At 29.2% G+C, this 23524-nt stretch overlaps 1 protein-coding gene across 2 annotated transcripts in view; it reads right to left on the bottom strand.

Moving 5' to 3' along the window:
• The window catches only part of LOC132942049 (discoidin domain-containing receptor 2-like), a 278081-nt gene that overhangs the window by 57037 nt on the left and 197520 nt on the right, over positions 1–23524 (bottom strand). For both annotated transcript variants that reach the window (XM_061010339.1, XM_061010340.1), the window contains one exon: positions 272–427. In XM_061010339.1, the coding sequence (XP_060866322.1) occupies positions 272–427 (156 nt within the window). The remainder of the gene's footprint in view (positions 1–271; positions 428–23524) is intronic.

Below are 23524 nucleotides of genomic sequence, written 5' to 3'. Positions count from 1 at the left end.
TACGCTAGAGAATTTCACCATACACAATTTAATGGAATATAATATTACTTTGTGTTAAATAAAATAAGCTACTACAGTATTATGATATCGCGAAATATTTTTTCCGCTCTTGCAATAACAAAGTCTTATATCATAAGATTATATATTAAGTCATAATGTCTAATATCCACAATATTATATATTTATATGGTCATGCCTCACGGACTAAGTGAGCTGCAGTTTTCGGGAAATTTTTAGTATTTTCATTAAAATAAAAATAAAGAAAAAATACCTCCAACAGGTGTGTTTCTCTCTTCTTTATGGTCGGCCGATTTAACTTCGTCCCTTTGTAATTCGTTGCCTCCGTTGTTCGACTTGACGCTATTGTCGTTCGGGAAGAAAATCGGCTCTTCCGCTTCCTCGGGGGGCCAAATTCCAGGCATTACAACTGAAACGCAAACAAAATATCTCAAAGTATTACACTGTTTAAATTAAAAATATTATATTTCATCCATAAACTTCAACCTCGCTCGGTGATTTAGTGTCAGCTGGTGCCTGGTTATCAACAATAGTTATAATGTAAAGAAAATACGTACAGATAGTGCTACAAAAATATATCGCATACAAACCGTAAGTATAATATAATGGTATTATTGTGTCTTATTCTATAAAATATTTATTATACATTCGTAAATTGACAAACAAATTAATATTCTGTACTTCTCGAATTTTCATTATTGCATGACACAATATCGGGTTCGGGATTATATTATTTATGACAATGGCATTATAAGTTGAGGTTCTGGCTTTCGTACTATTGACCTGGTATACAAGTGAATAGTGAATTCTTGTGAAACATCCGGTATAAGTAATATTCCGTGGGTGAAGTTGATAAGCATGGATAAACAAACGCAAAGAATTATTGTAGAAAGCTCGTAATGTAATGTACAATAAAACGGAATACTCGAGTGTAAACAACGTTAACCAGAAAAGTACAATTGAAAAGTACTCGAACGTTACTGCAGTATAAAAAATGCGAATCAAAATCAAATAAATATGATGACGTATTACTTTTTATAGAAAATATTGGTTTGGGCTACCTATTGTATTAATTTTTAAATTACATTTTTTATTATTATTTTATTGATACCATTAGGTTTGAAAAAAAAAATCGAATTATAATATTATTTTATAGTATATACACGTAATGTACTCTTCGGCGGGAAACAATCATGCTATTATATAATGTCGAACTTGTTTGTCTCGAGGTTCGGAAATGTATTACTCACTAATTTGAATGCACTGCACCTACATGGTTTTGATTAATTTATATTTAAACTGTAATTACAAAAAACAAAACCAATTGGTTCATACTTAGCATTTATGTTAACCTTATTGATTAATTAGTTTAAAGCTCATATATTCCCTTTGATCGTTTCAAATCAGGTTCCGTGACCTGTAGTGTTGTATAATATAGAGAAAAAATATAATAATGATTAGGTAGCTATACACTACTATGTTAACAATAATAAAATTAGCCAAACGAATTAATATTAATAAATATTATTAATAATTAATATTACCGAGTGGTTTTTGCATTTACAGGACATTATTTTCACCAACACGACTCTTTGTGTGCCGCGAGTATTATTACATATTTTTATTATTTCTTAGATTAATATATAGGTACCTAGTTATTATTGATTCCAAATATTATCATGATAATATGTAAATAATAAATACAATAATAGGTATGCATAAATATATATATATATATATATATATTTTTAATAAAGATTTTGGTTATAGTTACGAACATTATCGAAACAATTTTGAGTACCTATAACAATAAAATATAAATAATAAACAAAAGAAATTTTTCACTATGTTCGTCTATACGTGTTCTTTAATAACTTGGAATTCGAAAGACACGCGTATATATTATATCGATCGGGAGATGTCGCCCAATTCTGATACACTGCGCATGGTAATAACAATAATAATATTATTTCGTATAGATACCAAGCTTATATTCAAATGTGTCTACGAATAGTGCCCGTAAATAATATAAATTGCTTGGGGACGCAAATTTTATCGTTTACTTACTATACAGGGTGATTCTTTTTCATGTAGTTCATTCATTTTAAAACTATTTTTTTTTTATCAAAATTACATTAATCTGGAGTAGTGCCAATTATTTGCTTACAGTAAAATTGAGTTTTTAACACAATATTTCATAAGTTGTATATTATTATTATTATATTGATTTTTAGATTTGTTTTTTAAATGGTTATCCCACATGTTTTTAACTAATAAAGCAAAGCAAAGCTTAGTTCTGTAAAATGTCAATATATTAACACCTAACATTAAACCAGAGAGCACTAGAGTAGTATACTAAATTATTTATAAAATAATTTCGTGATTATGTGATAAATGTGTCAAGTGGAATGACTTCAGTATAGATCTGCTATAACATTTTGTTACACTATACAATAGACTACTACTAGATAAATATAAAGTAATCTCATTAGTCGTTACTATATATACTGCAGTTGGTAATTTGATTTAGTCGAGTACGATCAACCTTGGTATAGTTTTTTTTTTCAGCGTTGTAGGCGCGGTAGTGACTTGTTCAGGTGATGGCCGGAAAAATGAGTGGGGTGTATCTATTATAATAAACCTTAACCGGGACGTAGAGAAATGCCCAAAGCATCGGATAACCCGACTTTTCTATATCTATATCATGTATGTATATATTGCATTATATACGTATGCAAATGGGCACGCGAAGGTTTTAATGACAAAAGGTCGTCGTCTCGCCGCGGGTGCGGCTGCAGTGTCAATTTCTGGGCGTGGGATAGAGGAGAGAAAAAATCGGATCACTGATGAATACGTGACCGGAATATTGGCTTTGGGAAAAAATTCGCATTCGCCTCACGCCCTAGTGGTAAAACTAAGAATTGGCGGGAAAAAAATGTTGCAAAAAGCAATTTCTCTAAGCTTCTTTTCTTCGGTGGCCGTGGCACCGCGCAGGGTTCATTATTAAATTAAGTTCTTTCCGGTTCCGTTTTAATGCGCGCGCGGAATTCGATTTCTCCACGTGTCGTGTATCACGGCGTCGCGCGAGATGGTAATAATAATATGCGCCCGCGGTGTATATGACAGTGCACACACCGTTGCTGCGAATCCGGGGTAAAGGACGAGGGGATGTTATTTTTGCCCTTTAACAAGAATTTGACTTTATGATTACATCTTTCCGGCCAATAAAAGCACCCTCAACGGGAAGGGTGCTCTATCCTTTGATACGGATTTCGTTGCCGAGAATTATTATTTCCACTTCCTGGAAATCAAATGTAATAAAATGCACGTCATAGCCTAGAGAAGAAAGCAATATATGTATATAAATACTCGCGATTTAATATCTCAACTAGACGAGCGAGTGAGCGACAATAAGAACGTCATATTAAATATCATTATATTATGCATTAAACCAGTACCTGATATTATACGTGAGAAGTGTGGTTACATTTTTTTATACGTTCATGTTTTGTACATAATATTGCAGTACCTATGACAATATACTTATACTTTATAATATTATGTGATTGTTTATTTGTATTTTATTTCGGGTTGTATGGAAATGTTTGGTGATTTATATCGTAAAATCACACTATATTTATTACCACACATTACATTTTATTTTATTTTTTTATTACCGATAACGAGTTGAGCACAGTATGGGTTATAATAATATCGAACCATTATTCCGACACAAACACTGTATATAATCGTATCAGAAGGAGCTGGTGCGTAGTAATTCGATTTTCAAGTTGGATATATGATAATCTCGTTACCAGCTGGTAGTACTTTGGAGTACTTAAACAATTACACGACCGAGTCGACTTTTGAACGTCTGAAATTCAAATTACTCTTTTTGAAATTAGTCACAATTATTCTTTCTCTTTGTTTTAATAAATCAAATTAAATGTTTATAACTGTATAGTGTATACGTATTATAGGCGTACAAGTCAAAATTATTATGATGATATTTTAAATTTCTCCTCTGGGACTTTCTTTTTTTTTGTTTTCGAGTTGTGAACGATAATTATTATATTTCACGTAAAATGAGAATTTACCTATATTTTATTTATAAACATAATATTATTATTCCCGTGGTTTTCCACGATAATACAAAAGTGATTGGTTTATGATAAATAAACTCGACGCCATGACAGTATGACACAATAACGTTACCCTTATATTATAATATATAGTACGTATGACGACCGAAATTGGGGTACGTCATTATTAGTTAACATCAAACGCGTTCGGTTTTCGACCCCACTGTGATGTATAATAAACGTTGCCTGCGGGTTTCCTATGCTTTGGAGCATCAGACGAGCTGATACTTATCGATAATTAGAATTCGACGAGCTACCGTTATTATTATTATTATTATTATTATTATTATGGTATAGGATAAACGATCAGGTCAGATTCGATTAAATCTAAAGTGTCTTCCTCATGAATGAGTTTTCTATTGGAAAAAAAATATATATATATACAAAAACTTTATAACATCACGCTCGCTGGAAGGTACATTTTATAAATATATGTGTGTGTGGGAACGTATATACTCCGTGTTAAAACGACTTGGAACTGGTGACGTACAGTCCGGGGTAAGGGGAAATCGAGTCCTGAGGGACAATGTGGACGGGAAATGAAATTCTTGAACGTAATTTATTTGCGACAAAATGGGAGCAGCAAAAACCTAAGAATAAAAATAACTCGACAAACGCGTTGTGCTAAGAAACCCTAAAACCTTTTCATACAGGGTAATCACGCATAGGTACTTCAAATTTAAGTTTAACTCGTTCATTGGAGAAATCTGGTGTAATCTGATACAAGTGTACACAATCCCAAACTGTGTCTCTCGGTGAATTCGTATCAATTGTGTTTGAGCTGTAGAATAGTAGGTAGGTACTTATAAGTATACCTACCTATAATATGCATAATATATAAAAGTAGGGTATGTTAGACAATTTGTATGAATTTGTATTGACATCCAATTGAGTTACTCGTATTTTAATTCTCTCCACAATAACCTAATTACCCTATCATAGTTATTTACTTAAGTTATACAATATTAATCGGTACAAGTTATATTTAAATATTTAAATTGGAAACTATTTTGAGTATTTTCATAAAAATAAAATATCTAATTATTTGTAATAATAATTTCAACTGGTTTTATAGATTAATAGATAAATATAGAATAATTAATACAAATATATATATATATATGTTGTTATATACCTAATGTGTAAGCAACAACAAAATTTATATTTTGTTATTTTTCACAAGCTATATGTTAATTTATTTGTTATATTTAAAAGAATTTAAAAGAAAATTATATTTATTTTTTTTTCCAAGTGTGGCGTGGATGCCAGACTTGGTGTTACAAAATATAATATTTTAATATTAAACGTTGAACAATTAATAACTTGGTATAGTGCTTGGTGTATTTTATATAATATGTATCTATATATATATATATAATATAAGTGTATATGCACTAATATCTATAATTTTTTAATAATATTTCAAATATGGTTAGGAAAATGTATAATTATAACAAAATGTAAAAATTATATCGTATAGGTACCTATAATTGACTATCAAAATTTAAAATGTGCAACTTACCAAGTTACTATGGTTATATATTGTGTATCCTAGTAATTATTACCGAGAAGAAATACTTACTAAGTTACTATTTTTCGAAATTCAGTAAAATGTAAATATACGAGCATTATTCTAGGTTGACCTATATTAATATAATATTATACGTATGCATACGTTCATATAAGTATACAGATTGGGAAATGGCAAACGTCGTAGCATGTAGAATAATAGTGGTAGGAATTGCTGTGTGGCCGATAAGAGGGTACGTACAGTGATGGCAGAGTACATTTGACGTTAAGGAGATAAATGTAGCAGTCCTGACGTTATTTGAATGGATCGAAGTGTCGAGTAACAGAATGGAAACGGAAGTTTGGCGAATGCTCGCCACGGTGCAGGTAATGATAAGACTGCGACAACGACGTCAAGAAGGGTTTCAAGAAGGAAACAGTATTAAATATGAATACTACGGAGCGAGTTCAAAAGTGACAATAACTCAGAAGGACGATGCGGTGACGACGACGTCGACAATAACTGCACCAACTAATAAATTATAATTATTCGGTCGTGGTAACTTTATATTTTATAATATGTCACACAATATCATTTTCTAGATTGATGTTACCGAATATGTGTTTTTTATTTGATAGATACCTTTATTTTCAACAGGGATGTTATAAAGAGCAGATATTCAGCTTATGTAGATTAGCGGGGGTAAAATATAAGGTCGATTTGTTGATTATTGCATTCTTAGAAAATATTTCCCTTTGCATACTTGAGTAGTGAGTATATTTTGGGGTCAAGAGAATATTTAGCCTATTTTTTATATTTTAGAATATATTATATTATAATAATATTATGGTCTATAAATAAATCATAGTTGTATATTTACCGAGTGGGAATTTGTTTAAAATACAAAAACATTTGTAATACATTTCCTGTTTATAACATCGAAATGTATCTCGATTATCTATAGCTCAATGGTTTTTAATTAAATTGATAATCTTGGTCACTCTGGTGCTTTCGGACTGTGATATACACTGTTCGACCAAATCGTTAATCAATAATGCCTAATGATCAAGCCGGGCTCAAGTCGATCAAACCCATGAATAATTCACAGAACTATTAAGTATTCACCATATAATATAAACCATATAAACAATATATTGACCCAATCTAAAAGAAAAGCATATATTTTATATAATATAGGAATATTTTAAACTTTTAAAAATCCGCTCTTTATAAGTTATATTATACGTGCGTAATTTGTGATTAACGTAGTATAATAACAATAATTTTGGTGTACTCCAAATGTTGTTATTACATAATAATAAGGGCTGGATCAAAGAATTTTAACACCCAGAGATGATGATAAAATACACCCACTATGTCTTACTGACATGTATATTTCATTCTAATGAACCGTTAAAAAAAAAACGACTTGTCTCGTGGTTTTATATTTTCATATTCACATACCTACTAGTATACCTACTTAAACAAAAAATATTCTTAGTATTTCTCTCAACAAATAAATTCTTCATACACACTCAAATTTAATAATTTAATATTAATATGGTATTTAATGTAATGTTCATCGGTTAATATTTATACATATTTATACTGATTTTAGAGATATTTACCAATGGTCGTTAAAATTATTACTATAAAATAATATTCAAATAATTTGAAGTGTACAAAAATGATTTAGCACACAGAAAAACATAATAAAAAAGAGTCTTTGTTTTTATTTTTATAAGTAAACAATTTTTTGTGGTATTATAAATTGTCAACCTTATTTTATGCAAAACTTTGAACATATTCTGTTGACTTTTGGGTGGTATAAGTTGGTAAAATTGTTAGTTGTTATTATAAGATCTAAAAATTTCTTAAAAGCTTTGTAACATGCAATTTATAAGAATATTTGGTTTTGATCAAGCATTTTAAGTTAAAATCTATGTGAAACTACTTTTTGCAATGCGCTGTAATGTTTTCAATGATGAAAATGTTTGTTTTGGTTTGCTTCACATAGCTAATCTATCTCTATTGTATAAACTATGAATGAAAAATATACAATTAAAGACTAAAGCACAAATTAATTAGTAAAATATTACACCAGGTGATAAATCCCCGGTTTCCCTAACATAGATCGGGCCTAGATCCAGAAATTTTATTTTATCTTTTGAAATATATCAAGTCAAATAAACGTTTGTATATTATAGTACATCGTCGAATCTATACGAGACTTAAATTCACTTTAAATGTCCATATATATTAATACATGGTCTCTTTTTTAAATTTATATTTAAATATCGAATTAAAGGTTCTGTACGGTTTTACTAATGTTCCACTGCCAAGTTCACAGCTGTCTAATTTGCATTATAATAATAACGTATAACGCAATATCGACAAATTACAAGAAAACCCATTCTCACATGGGAAATAATTGCAATGATTAATAGTTGTTATGATGAAGGTTTTTAACGTCCAGTTTGACGTCTACTGTGTCACTGTGATATTAAAATTATATTAACTAAAAACACTTTGAAGGAAATGTATAAAGTGTAGAATCTTAATTAAGAGTTTAAACAAAAATATTTACACCTAAAAACATAAACGTACATCTGAAAATTATAACTACTTTATGTGTTAAATAGTTTAATAAACTAAAATAATTAGGTACTACGTAAATATAGTAGGTATAGTCCATTACTCCATTGTATATACTATTTACGATCTCTAATTATGGTATATGTTATTGTCGAGGGACTTATTTAATATAGAAGTTTCGAAAATCGAAAGTTTATGACGAAAAAATAACAATTATTACAGTCAACAGAATTATCATAGTAGTAATAATATTTAGTATTTACGTACTCCCATTCAAAACAAATCAAAATAAATACAATATTATGAATAGAACGGTTTATATAATAACATATAATTATTATAGGCAGGTGTTTAATATTAAATTATCATAAATAATCCTTTATTTGTATACACCGTATCAGAATCATATTATATTTAATTGTCAATCCGTTTGGAAAACGTCAGATACAGTATACGACGACGATATTATAATATTATCATATTGTGTATTTATGTATAGGGAGTATGAATTTTTTTCTATTAATTTATTCATATTTTTTGTCTTTTATCGATCACCGTATCGGAAGCACATTATGTTCAGTGGAGTAAAATGAAAGACGAAGACGGCCGTCGTTAATAACCAACGAATAGCGTTGGATTTTAAAGACTTTAGTATTTTTTTCTATATAATTTCTATACAATATTCTAACCAAGTTACAGAATATGTGTTTCATTGTACAATGGTTCAGAATGTATAATAATTATTATTTTGCATTTTTCGTGTTTTTAAGCTCATCAATATCTTCTCTATATTTATAACATTAACTTATAGGTACATATACATAGCTGTTGCTCAATGCTTTGAACACACAAACACAGTCGAATTCACGATTATTGTAATATATTATAGATTATGAAGAAGGGCCTCTAATTTTACAGAACGAACTACGTTTTTACTTCCCCTTTTATTGACTCTGCACAATTGTAAACATAATTTCGCGATCGACTATCTTGTCAATTAACTTATAAAGTGTTGTTCAATAATAATAAAAATACACGTCGAGGAAGTTAACTTTTAGATTGCGAATAATCCTTATAACATAATATGACAATTAATTAAATCTGTACGATAAAACGTATTATGTACTATGAGCATAGTTTCTGAAAAAATAAACCATATTATGTATTTCAATGGCAAATTTTTTTTACGATCGCATTATTATAATATAATATATAATCATCTGTTCAGTCACATTAATTTTAACAAATTTAATATAAATTATAGAGTAGGTATATAGGTATACTAATTAAAACCAATTAAAAATACAATTATAAAAATAATAAAAATTTAAAAGAATTTAATAATATGATGTTTGTGTTTTTTTTTTTTAATTAACTCAACGTAATTACTATGATACCCTTTCCCCCACAATATTAAATTCTTGTCTATGGTACTGAACTTCAGAGTACACGAGATAATTGATATTGTAAGAAAAAACGGCGTAGCCACTCGTGTGTTTGTATATTATTATTGTGATTTACTGAAGTTATGTCTGTGTGTGTGTGGAAAGAATATGATAGTATAATATACAGAATAGTGTATTATTTTAAAAACTCTAAAAAAAGGACATGTTTTTTTTTTGCATATGGCTTATGTTTTAGGGTTAGCACGCGCGGCAGCCACGGGTCACGATAAAACATTCGGCTGGATGAAATATTAATATTTTCGTTGGGATATAAACATAATATATAGATATATTATGTGTGTATGTTGGTGCACTATTATTTATTTTGTTTCGCCAAAATTCAATACACCGTGGAAAAATCTGGTCGAGCGACATTAATCATTTTCGAAAAGTCAAAACGGCTTGAGATTTGTGCGCTTGGGACATGCATGCGTCTATACGCGTTATTATTTCCCCGTCATTTATTGGTTTACATATTTACCTGAGCGCATTACCGGTGGGGCCCCTCCCCCCCGCGTGGAAAGTTCAATATTGAATTGAGCAAACACACTCTATTCGGCAAGGCAAAATTGAATTTCCTTCGTCTTTTCTCCTCTTACCTGTTCCGAAGGAATAACGATAGCGATGAAGTCACATCCACAGTAGGTTTATACTATTTATGTCAATTTATACTAATATAGGTAATATCATTAACCAACAAACAGGAGCTTTTCGATTCTATCTTACCAATGTTAATAAATACAAATGTCCAACGGTTTCAAAATGTCACAAATGTAATGTCTTGTACCACCGACAAACGTACCGGGTAAACGATTTGGAACTACTCAATAATTGATTAGCCTTTTATATTTTGTTTTCGATTTTCAAAGAGGAGAATTTTTTTTGTCTTTCCCTTTATTCTGTTTTAAAGTTTTTTTTTCCATACATTCTCGTTGACGGAGGTAGTGGGAACTAGCAATACATGCTATGGCACTACCTACATGCGATACTCATCCACTACACAGAGGCAGCATTCAATTTAAATATTTATCATTGACCAATATAATAAGAACGATATATTTAGTTATATATGATTGGTTCGTATAATACGCACGATCAGAGTTTATGCGAGTAATGTTGTTTCGTTTCTGCCCACAATAGTTATCACGTACATTGTAAATAAATATTATAACAATACATAAAACCATAATATATTAATATGACGTGTAATTATTGTGTATTTTGTGGGAACTTTATATTAATAATTACTTTCGATTATTTTTGATTTTCTGCATAATAAGAACGCTAAACGAGTTTATTCTAAGAACTTTATCAATGTTTTATATTATTTTTGAATTTTTAACTTATCTTAACTTATCTACCGAATAAGTGTGGTTTAGTTGATGTTTCACATATTACGTAGGTACATAATTTTATTTTATTTTAATTGCTTTACATATTGTTATACGAATTATAATTTTTTACGAGAATCAGTTGAATTTTTCACAATATCGGTACTATTTTTATTAATATACGAAATACATTTGCTGTGCATTGTTTAAAATCAAATATTAATAGATTTTAAGTTTTAATTAAAAATTTATCTTGGAATTCTGAAAAAATAATATCATTTTTTTTTATTAAATCCGATCATATTGGATCTAATAAAAGCTTTTAATTTTTTCTTGATAAAATGGAGTTTAAAAAAATTGAAAATTATTCATCAGAGGTTATTCAAGTTATATCTTGCGCTCAGGAAACTTTGAAAATTATAATTAATGTTTTTTATGTATAATGTATATAACATAAAGCTTATAAAGTTTTTAACACAAAATGAGATTTATTCATCTGCAGTATATAGAGGAGGTCAGATCTATATTATCTCTTTAAATATGTAAAAAAAGATGTATACATGTATAGATGATTTGAATATTTTACTGAAAACTTCATAATATTCTCTTAAAACTCTCTCACAAAATAAAAACAATGTATTACTTTATATTTTGAGCAGATCGAAGAAACTATATTAAAAGATTTATTTGAAGCTGTTATTACCACTTAAAATTATTCGTTCTAATTAGGTAAATACATCAAAACTTAAAAATACAGTAATTATATAGACATTTTTAAAATTGAATCAAATTTTAATCAAATGTTCATTAAGCTTTCATAATTCATATAATCATATTACCTTAATAAATTCCCCTTTATATTAATTTCGGCAGTTTTATAAGCTTTGAAGAATACTATATTATTATTATTTATATTATATTCAATATTGATATGACATGAACTTAATGGTACAAAAACCTATTTTATCAAAAAAGTATTTTTCACAAAAATTCGTAATTTTAAAATTATTGTTTAATGATTTTTTCCAAATAAAATCTTAACTCATTATTCAATTTTTGATTATTATATTTTTAGATTTATTTTTTTTTAATTATTGTCAATAATATATTTTTTGCTCGATAAAAAATAATTTAGGCTTGTATAATTTCAAATCCTTTGACCAAATCTACTCACATCTCAACTAAAATAATAAAAAATTATTTAATATAAAAAAATATTTATTTTTGTTATTATTCGTTTTTGTTTAAGATATTGTTATGTACACAGTACTATATTGTATATATAATATAATATAAGTTATTTATTCAAGTCCTCTTATTTTATATCTGGGCAGAAAACTTTGGTAAAATAAGATATTATACATAAATAAATTAAAATAATAAATATTATAACATGATGTGACTAAGAATTTTGTTCAGCTGCAAAGGACATTTCAATAATTGTATATTATATATTTATATGCTCATCCCTTTGATCCTATTTAACTCACTAGATACGACGTAGTTAAGATGTTTGTGAAATAGTTCGAAATTTCGTAAGAATTTCTGCTTTTCTAAAGCATGGTAAATTTCACATAAGAATTTACTTAACATTTAAACCGTTTTCTGTTTTTCATGAATTCTTTAAAACTTTTACTGGATTACATAAATCAGAGTTTTCGTACAAAATAAGAAACTTTAGAGCTATTAATTAAAAAGTACCTACATGATTTAAATATTGTAAATATTTGGTTTATCTAATTATATATAACATTATAATGCCGTAGGTATAATATATTTACAAATTTATTTGATTTCTTGACGTGCAAATATATTTGAAATTTTACAAACTGCTTATAGTTATTTGAAATGCCACAGGCATTTGTGAGCAGTAAGTGATATATAGTTGGAAGTAGTATTATAAATCCCATTCATTATTAATCACTTTACTTTGTTTATTGTGCAAATATATCTATTACTTTAGTTTCAAACATTACTGCAAAACCACCACTAATATAACAGTTTTCAACATTTTGGGTGACGATATAATTTAGATAATAATATGTACTATTAAAAGTCGTAATATATTATTACAAGTTGGATGTGTATTAAAAAGAAAAATGAAACTCACATTCATAAATACAGTTCAACTCTAGTGAATCCAGGCTGCGGTTTGAATGTATTCCGTACATCCTTTAGAGGTATTCAACAATCCATTATAAAATCATAATACACTATTTGTCCACTACAATGTCGTTATTTAAATTTATAAATCAGCCAAAATTAATCAGTTAGTTATAATAGATACTTTTATTCTAAAATAATTAGTTGGTTTAGATTGCAATCATTATTAATTGTTCTAAGTTCTGTTCTATAACAAATATTTTAGTTATATCGTGTCCATAGTACGAATTAGTGGTCTAAGTGACAAGTGTCCAATATTAAATTAATGAACAAACGTCACCTGTAAGGTATCTTATTAGTTGCAAAAACTATGTAGTCTTTGAAAAAAATTCGTTTTTGTTAAATCAATTATAGGTTCTTTGTTCCAGCAGGTTCAGAATTTAAAATAGTTTAAGATGTCACGTAACGTAATCGACGATTTATTCAAGGGTGGCAAAACGTTTTAGGTTCTACATGTAACGTATTTCATGTTCAAACTCGAAACACCAGTGACCTCCTCTCCCTGGAGGTATACGTGTTTTTCTTCGCCGATTATGTGAAAACAAACACACACTCACGCATACACTAGCTTATATCGGAGTAATTTACATAATTGTATCGAAACCACCACCGCCACCAAGACGACAACGATGGTATTTTGTATAAAACCGTGTCGCTCCTATAGCGTCAGTAATGTGAATATGTATGTGTGTGTCAACTCTACAACACACACACACACACACACACACACACACACACACACACACACACTCACACATATAGTAATAACCTAGATGCGTTACTACCGTTTTCCGTAGGGAAATCGACCAAAATGAAAAGCACAAATATCCATTCAGGTGGCTAAACCACCCCCGACCGTCCACTCGAAACCGTCGGCGCGCGTATCCATTGTTATTAATGATTAGAATTCACCCTATACAGTTCAATCAATGCCTATTGTATAATATAACCAAGTATGGTTTCCTCAGCGCGTATGCGAGTCGACGACAAACGCGCCACCACAGCCTTCGTGTAGGTATAATAGCTATGCACCATTGCACCACCCGTGACAGACGCAGACTACAAAATTAGGCCGACCAAACGACACGAATTACCATGTACAAGGTCCTCCCGTGTAGCGAGTCTGCACGTGAGCTAGTGAGTGTATGCATGCGTTTTATGCGGATATATACCATCCTGGTTGGATCTTATTTTAAGAGGACACTAAGGAATTATTATATGTAGTATTTTCCGATAACTGAAGAAACACTCAAACACTAATTATTATGTCACAAAACTAATATTATAAATACAAACTGTATAACTATAAGCTATACATTTGATTGCGTCGTAGATTTTTTTAGACTCTGAACGGAGTGAGGGATCTAGTGGTTTTACAATGGTGATAATTTTTTTTTTTTTATATATCCTTTATACAAAATTTCTACCAGAAGAAGTGCTTCAATTTCAACATATAGTACCTTATCTTTTAGCAAATTAGATCAAGATGATACTTTTAAGAGGTCATTTCGATTTTATCAATATTTATTTAACGCCACGGGAAAAACTACTGACAAATTGCAAAAAACCACTTAAAATGGGATTTTAATTTCTAACGCTTTGTTTATTACAGTAGCGACGAATAAAAAATTATAATTTTATAATATTAATTTATTTAAAGGCTATAATAAATAATAAAAACTAAAAATATTCAGACTAATAAACCGTCATTGAGTTCAAGTTTAATACAATGGATTATACATTGACTCACTTGTAACCTACTGTACAGCAGAGCGACATCCACTTACCCGCTTTTTTAAATACATACTTTAAATTGCAATAAAAAATAAATTAAACAAATAAACATTTTTGAATTAAGGTCGTTATAAGGTTCTAAATTATTTTTAAAAAGAAACTATGTAATAGTTAAACTATTTACTGAGAAAACCATAATAACAATTAAACTATTGACTATTATTTTATTAATATATTATGTAGATTTAATATGAAAGATACAGCGTAGACATTTTTTCTTTGCAACTCGTTTAAACTTTCAGAGCTTATATAGTTATAAATAATAAGTTATTTCTTCGAAATCAATTCATTAACATTTCAGAAAATAATATTTTCCTTGAGAAATCGAAATAGTATGCATTACATTTAGAATATTTTTTTAACAAAGTAAAATATTGTATTTTGATAAAAACATATATTGTTGACTATGAAAACAAGTATCTTACGTTTGTACATAGTGTATTCCACTAACACCTAATAGATAGGTGTTATAAAATATTAAATAGAAATGAGAGAATGACATAATACTTTTACTTTATGGCTGTATACAGTATACACATATACATTAATACATTATGCACTTGTGTATATACTATATTGTAAATATTAAATATATGACACCATATTATAGTATATTATACGTATAGACGATGCAATTAACGTAATTGCATCGTAACCCTACGCAACGATATCATATGAGCGAGTATGTTATAAAATACGTTTTCATTATTTTTACGAATTTTAAATTGTGTATATATATATATGTACCTTATACATAATATTGGACACGATATATCAGTATTTGAAACACGATTTCACATTCATACTTATTATTTCATACCCATATAAATACCTACATAATATTAAAATATTTTGAACAGAACCTACCAAGTACCTATGGATTTCGTTTATCTTTAAAAATCAAATTTTGTAATGACATAGTTGTCCGTCTGCAGACATAGAAATCACTTTATATGCGGTCAATATAAAATATTATTATCTTAGTGACACCCAGTAAACATTTCAAATTTATGGTAGGTGGTTGTGTCGTGGTATATAATATACACCAGCATATAATATTATTGTATAGCTGGCGCGACCGAATCCGCTAGAAACTGCGTCATCACGTAACGCCGCGCCGCTCAAATCCTATTGCCGTTCGCAAAGCCGTCGTTATTTTCAAAGCCTCTGGAAAATGTCGTTTTGGGTGATATTAATTGGGCTTTGCCGGTGTAATCGACCTGAACGATGTGGCAGCCTTTCCGAATGATTTCTGATCCAACGTATTCCGGGCTAATATCCTTGATGATTTGCCTCAGTAAATTATACACGCTACGTCAGTGGCATATGCGTTTACTACAGTCTATAAATACGTGTGTGCGTATGTATACACTACCTAATACCTATTTAGGTATTATAACATGCATGCACTCTGGCGGGGTCAAATTGTTACGCGCGCAGACTATATCTCCGGCGCGGGGTGAAATAACCACCCTAATTGGGACTGTGGTATATAAGCTCTGCTTTAATAGAGTATTAACATTTCACAGAATATATGGGATTTAATGAAATTTCATGTTTCAGAGTAGTGCAGTATTTTGTTTGCATCGGAATAGCTCTTGTCTTTAATTCATATATCATATTCAAGACAACGTGCGCGGCGCACGTAGGCTATATATTATATATTCGTTACCTGGTGACCTCAGATTTAATTATATGTTAAAGTAAAGATGAATATGTACGAGCGTAGGAAAAGATATTTGAGAACTACCACATGGGTGCATATCATATTAAATTATGTGATGTAGGTACACATGTTGCATATGACGATAATATGTGCGTTGTACCTACCTATATCAAAGGGGAATTGAAACGCGCGAAGATATGAAAATAACACAGTGCATACTATATAGTCGCCTCACAAAATAAACGAATTGCCTCCCATCCTTATCGTAAACAAAAAGGTTAATATACACGGTTTCCTCTGATGTTCAGGTAGTTAATAATTATTATATTCGAGTTGCACACAAAAAAAATTGTTTACACTTGTTGCCTTGAATATATCAGTTTTAAGTATACTATAGTGGTTCATACATTTCACTAAAATATAACACGTAAACAGATGAATACATTTTTTTTTTTTATTAGGGTTAAGGTTTCAACTACTAGGTCATTAGCCTGTGGTACTGTTAGGGGAGGGTACTGTAGATTTGTTTACACGTGTGTGTTTGTTTTGGCAGAACTTTTGATTTGGGCACCCGTAGGTATCTGCCATGCCCGGGTGGGGGATGGCGGCACTTGTTCTCCGGACACCGTGACTTATCCGAAGAAAAATACCGCCTATGACCGAGGAATCGAACGAGCGTCGGCTGCGTCACAGCCGACACATTGGACCGCTCGGTCACTCCGTCCCCCATCATCGTGGTTTTATTTTATGTCTATATTCAAACAAATAATACACCACTATTAAAAATAATTAAATAATTAATAAGTTTGTTAATATAATTAAAAACTATACATAATACCTAGGTACCTATATAAATATATATCATTTTTAAATCGTAATCACTTATACATTTATTACTTGTGCTTTGGGGACAACTAGTACTATAGACCCTTTTCGCTTACGATAAAATTAAGGTACGTTGAAAGGCAACTATCGTATACAGTCGGGAAGCAATTGTTATAAAAACTATCGATCTTTTCGACTTCGGGAGGCTACTAGTATGCATCCAAATAAAAACCACAAAATATAGTTGGGTCAATATCGTTATATTTATATATTACTATAATATGAAAAAAGCATATTTTTATGCTTCATATCAATCGCGATGTTGAACCGTGTAACTCAGTCTGAGTAATTAAAATAGCATATCATAAAGTATTAATAATTGCATAAAATATATTATAATAGATACATTTATTATTACAGTTAATTTTTTACAAACTTTGTTGTTCGGCAGTTTGACAAAGAATGGCTATTGGGAAAAAGTCTAAAATTCTTTTAGAACACTTAAGTTAATGATTTTAACACAGTTATACTTGGAAGTTAAAATTACCTTTTCAAACGTATAATAGTATAATAGGTCATAAAGGAGAATTAAATATTACTTTTTTTATCGGTAATAAGCTGATAATACCTATTAAGTTAATTGAAAAAAAAGAGAGAAATAAGAGAGAGGGAGAGAGCACGCGCGAGAGAAAATAGGTATTAATTAATAATCCCATAGTTTAGTATTACCATAATAACCAGGTGAAAAAGTCAACAGACTTTTATGAAAGTTGTACAGTTACATTGATGAAAATAAAAACCTCGTAAAAAAGCGACCTTTGTTTATATGATTGATTGTAACTAAGAATATTCATTGTTATTTTACATAATCAATAGCTTTTGTTACATTATTTTATATCCAATGTATTCAAATTATATCATTTTTTCCATACATAATAAACTAACAAATGTGCGTTACTAATTGCTATTTAAGAAATGTATAGATACAATTCTAATGTATGTAAAACATGAAATACAATTTAAAAAAAAATAAATGTAATTTACTATAGTAAGACAACCCATTTATTAGATCTGAACAGTGATTAATTATGGCATTGTAAAATTAATATCATTATTGAATTTTATTTAAAAATAAAATTGTGATAGTTCAGGATAGGTACCTATACACTTTACATGCATGTACACTTTCATAATAACTAAATTGCATTAAAATAAATTATAAATTACAAACAAATAATATTATTCTGCATTATAATAACATATAGGTAATTGAAAAACTTGTTATATAAAATGTTATTTTTATTATTTTTTCAACAATCTTAAGAAAACAATGAATTAAAAAGCAAACCAAATAAATACTTACAATAAATTTTAAAAATAGGTGGGTAAGTGGATGTCGCTCTGCTGTACAGTAGGTTACAGTAGGTAGTTGTAATGGATGGTGTTAAATTTGAATTCATTGATATAATATCATTGTATAAGAAAAACGATTCTGGGCGAAAACGGTCAATCAGCCTAGGATATTTGGTGATATTATTGTGAATAAAGTAATTTATAAATCACCTATTTACGTGGAACCTTGTTTTAAATTTTCAATCCTTAGCTTTAAAATTTGAACATTTTATACATTTTTAACTACAAAATAACTATTAAATTTAAATTTTGTCAAAATTCGAACTTTAAATGCTTATAAAAAAAATTGTACCTATGTATTTTTAATATTTTTCCACTGCTATTGTAACAATATATCAGGAGCCTCGCATTACATTTTCACGCTTTTTTACCCAATAAATAAAATTTTATTGATATTTATAGAAAAAAAAAACTAAAAAAATTTAAAACTGACAATGTCTGTCAACAGCTCAAAAAGAGTCGAAATATTTTTAAAATGTTATAGTATATAAAAAATAAAGATATAAACATTCGGTAAAATGTTCATGTATCTACAGTTATTCATTTTTGAATAACAACAAAATATCAAAACCGCTACATGAGAAATCGAGTGAATATCCAATATTGTAAAAATATGAACTTCAAACGCTCATAAAAATTTAATTTGATTTGCTTGTAGACATTTTTTTTTTTTGATAAAGGTAGACAAGCTTATTAATAATCTTGTATGTATTACATTTTAAAATCTCAAAATAATTTGCTAATTTTCGAGATTTTTCCGTATTTTGTCAAGATTTGAACTTTAAATGCTTATCAAAAAAACTGTGACTAAGGATTTTTAATATTTTTCAAATGTCATTGTAAAATATAGTAGGAACCTTGTATTAAATTTTCAAGCTTCTTGACCCAACAAAAAAAGTTTTATTTACATTCATAGAAAAAAAATATATAAGTTAAAAGAATATTATTTTTGTTTTATATTTATAATGTATAAGTTCCTATGACGTATATTAAAAAAAATAATAATGTGTTGGCCGTATATTATTATATTTCATTGCCACAAAATCGATTGCATGTTAAATTTATTATTATAGGTTTCGTTAAATTTATCAAATTTATTGTCATTTGATATAACGATTTTTTCGTGTCATTAAATTATTATATTAACATGTCAAATTTTATTTAATATCTATTGCAATGGATTGTCAACAAAACAACGTTACCGCAGCGGCTTTGGGATTGTGCGTCAACGAAGAAAAAATTGCAGATATTACTCTTATTTGGTTAGCGCCAAATGAACTGGAATTTCTGGAAACCATGGGCGACGCAGATGAAGCTTCGGATTTGCGAAAGAACGTGTACTTGGTTCCAAAAAAACCAAGTATAATCATTGAAGAAAATGTCCTCTTTGACGCATTAACCAAAGCATTTTGCGAGTGGCGGCTGTACGACGGTCTTTAAACTTCGTGTTGTCAGTCACTTATCCACGGCCGATGCGTCTTGTTATAACGACTACCAAAACTGTTGCTCTGAAAATGAGTCCTGTGATTATATTGCCACGGCCAATCGAAGTCGTCAACGTTGAAGAGTTGTCTGCAGGACCGATCGATAAACCGGAGAATATACGCGTATCAGCAGATGACTGGCTGCAAGGAGATGCAGCGCCCAAACGCATCAAACATAGGCCGATTCTTGTAGCTTTCCGAAGAAGACTTTTGAAGATGCTTATGCCATTGGTGCGGAGCACCGTCATCGGATTAGATTACAGATGGAAAACTGATCACGTCGTGTCTCGTGTGTTCATGGCGAGTACACCATGTGATCACCAAGCTTAGTATACATTGTTTGTCAAGGCATAGTTACACAACTTTAAAGATATTATGTTAGCTATTACCTGCCCTGTTACCTATTACATATATTTACTATTTTGTACATATTAATTTTTTCCATGTAAATTGTTATCATAGCCATGTATATAATATTTATCAATATACGCCGGTCAGCTTGTATAATTATTTCATTGTTTACCCCTTAATTTGTTCATTGATTCATTGTAAATCCCAAATACATAATAACTATCGCTGTACACTCATTAAGAGTATAATAGTTGAATTTAAAAGAAAATATTGTATATTAAACAAATATTGTAAAAAGAAAAATTTAACTAATAAATCTAACGTTCATTAACCAAAACCGGAGAGTTGAGTTCGTTACAAATTTAACATTTTAAATACAAAATAACTGCCAAAGTTTGTTATTTTTATGTTTTTCCCGGCGCTTTTGAAAATTATTGGGAATTTTAAGATTTGACTTCCCGAATGCACCAACTAGATTCACTTTCCCATTGAACAAGATATTGTTGAAAAAAATCGAAGCAGTTTTACTGCCCCAAACCGTGATGATAGACACAAAAAAAAAATTAAAAAACACACATCATTGTAAATTCAATATATTCATCGTTTCACTCAGAATCTAAAATATTAAAGCAGTTAAATACTTGAGATTTCTTAAAATATATTTTAAAAAACCAAATAATAACGATATTTTTTTGCAGTTATTTCCTATTACAGTAAAATCGGTTTAATTTTATGTCGACCCGTAGGAATGTAGGATTGATGATATAATAATATTATAGTATGCGGATATCGTAGATTCGCATTTTTAAATGTCATAAAGTTTGCATTAGATTGATCGGCTTTCCGTTTTCAATACTTAATCCTCCTCATCGCGTTCCTCGATATCCTTTTGAATAATATATACCAATCCAGTAAAATATTAAAACTGTACGGAAGATCGATGAGAGTGTTGAGACCGGGTCATGAAAGAATTTCTCTACGAATATAAATCTGCTTTTCAAATTAAAATCGTGAACCTAGACATTTTTGTTTCTATTTATTCATTATACCGAGACATACGAATTATTTTCCATACCATAATATTGCTGTATTCCTTACAGCTGTTTACAAATATTATTTTATCTACAAGCATAATTTACCAATTTGTTATTATAAAGCGAGTTTATGAATTGTTCATCAAATTAATTTAATTAGTATTAAAATGTATAACTATGCGATCCTGAACCGTTGTTTGTAGACGTACCTACCTACGAAATAAGTTCTTGGAGAATGCTAACATTTAAATGTATGAATAATTTAATCATAGTTTTTAGATGAATCCAATAAGGTATTTGAGTAGATGAATTACATCAATTTATTTGATAATTATATTAATAAGACAATTTACTTTAAATCTCCGCTATCTCAGCTATAGAAAAATATAGTGCCAGATTTCTAAGAACTATAGTGAATATATGGTCTTATTATGTTATACTAAGATTGCATAACATTCAATATATAGTCTCGTAATAAATAGTGATAACATTATTTTATATAAGCTGTATATTTTTTTGTTCAAGTTAGGTACTTCAACTAATATAAATACAAAATTAGATACAAATTTTATTTTTGTGTTTAATACTGTGCATTTTCAATTAGCTAAACAGAGTGATTTACCGAGCATAGTCACCCCCACTTTTCCTTTATAAATGAATTTATAAAATTCAGATCTTTTTTGTACTACTTAGGGAGTAAAGAGCAAACTTTGTTTTACTAATTAGAACTCCCCTTTTTACAGCAAATTATTGGAAGAAATGCGGCCTGCGGGTATGTCTGTCAACTACTATTAGTCGAAGAATTAAAAATATTTGTAACACCCATCAATCACACATTTCTCAATAAAAATAAATAATATTATTATTATATTTATAAATAGTATCAATAAATTTGGACATGAGCCGTGAATATTTTATGAAAAGCACTGTGTGTTATGATTACAACACTTTGAAACTATTTCCCTAGGTGATTGAATCAAATCTTTTCAAAAATAAAAATATCTATATTCTATGTAATATATTATATTTTTAGACAACATATTATTATAACTAGATCATATTATATAATTTCAATTTAAAATAAATATACACCCAAATGCAAAAGTGTAATATCGTAAAATATCACAGATATCACACAACATCTGAATAATATTATGATGCTCATTGTATTCACTACCTTTCTTCAACGATGTATTTACATGTTACATTCCGCGATTAAAACTAGAATTTTGACGTAAAACTTCAATTTAACATTTCATAGAGATTATAATATATTCTGTAGTATATTAGCCATTATGTATAATAATACAATCCAGGTTTGGTCGTAATTATAATGCCCTATAGGATGAATTATCGTTTAAAGTAGTGTTGATAATATTATTATGTTTATTATTGTGATGGGCAAATAGTTTTGAATCGAATGCTCCACTATGGCATCGACAACCTACTAAGCTTTTGTGATTTGCACATGGAAGTTTTATGGTCTAGTTAATATTCAGTTTAAATACGTTTATGAATTTGGTTGAAAATTGACTATCACTTATAATTTACGGAGTAAACTTTGTTCGAAGTTTTCATTGTTATCCGAGACAACACGAGTTTGGTGGTGCACAGAGTGCTGTATTCAGTTTCAACGAAATAGAGAAGTAATGTTATACAGTATCATATTTCAGCCTCGCTTCCTGACATGTTAAAACAGTCGGTACGCTGTTCTAAATAAATGCGTTTAAAATTAAATAAAAATGATTATCAA

Source organism: Metopolophium dirhodum, chromosome 3, assembly GCF_019925205.1.
Source record: "Metopolophium dirhodum isolate CAU chromosome 3, ASM1992520v1, whole genome shotgun sequence".
Classification (NCBI taxonomy): Eukaryota; Metazoa; Arthropoda; class Insecta; order Hemiptera; family Aphididae; genus Metopolophium; species Metopolophium dirhodum.
Note: the sequence above shows the minus strand (reverse complement) of the source record. Positions and strands in the feature narration are given on the sequence as shown.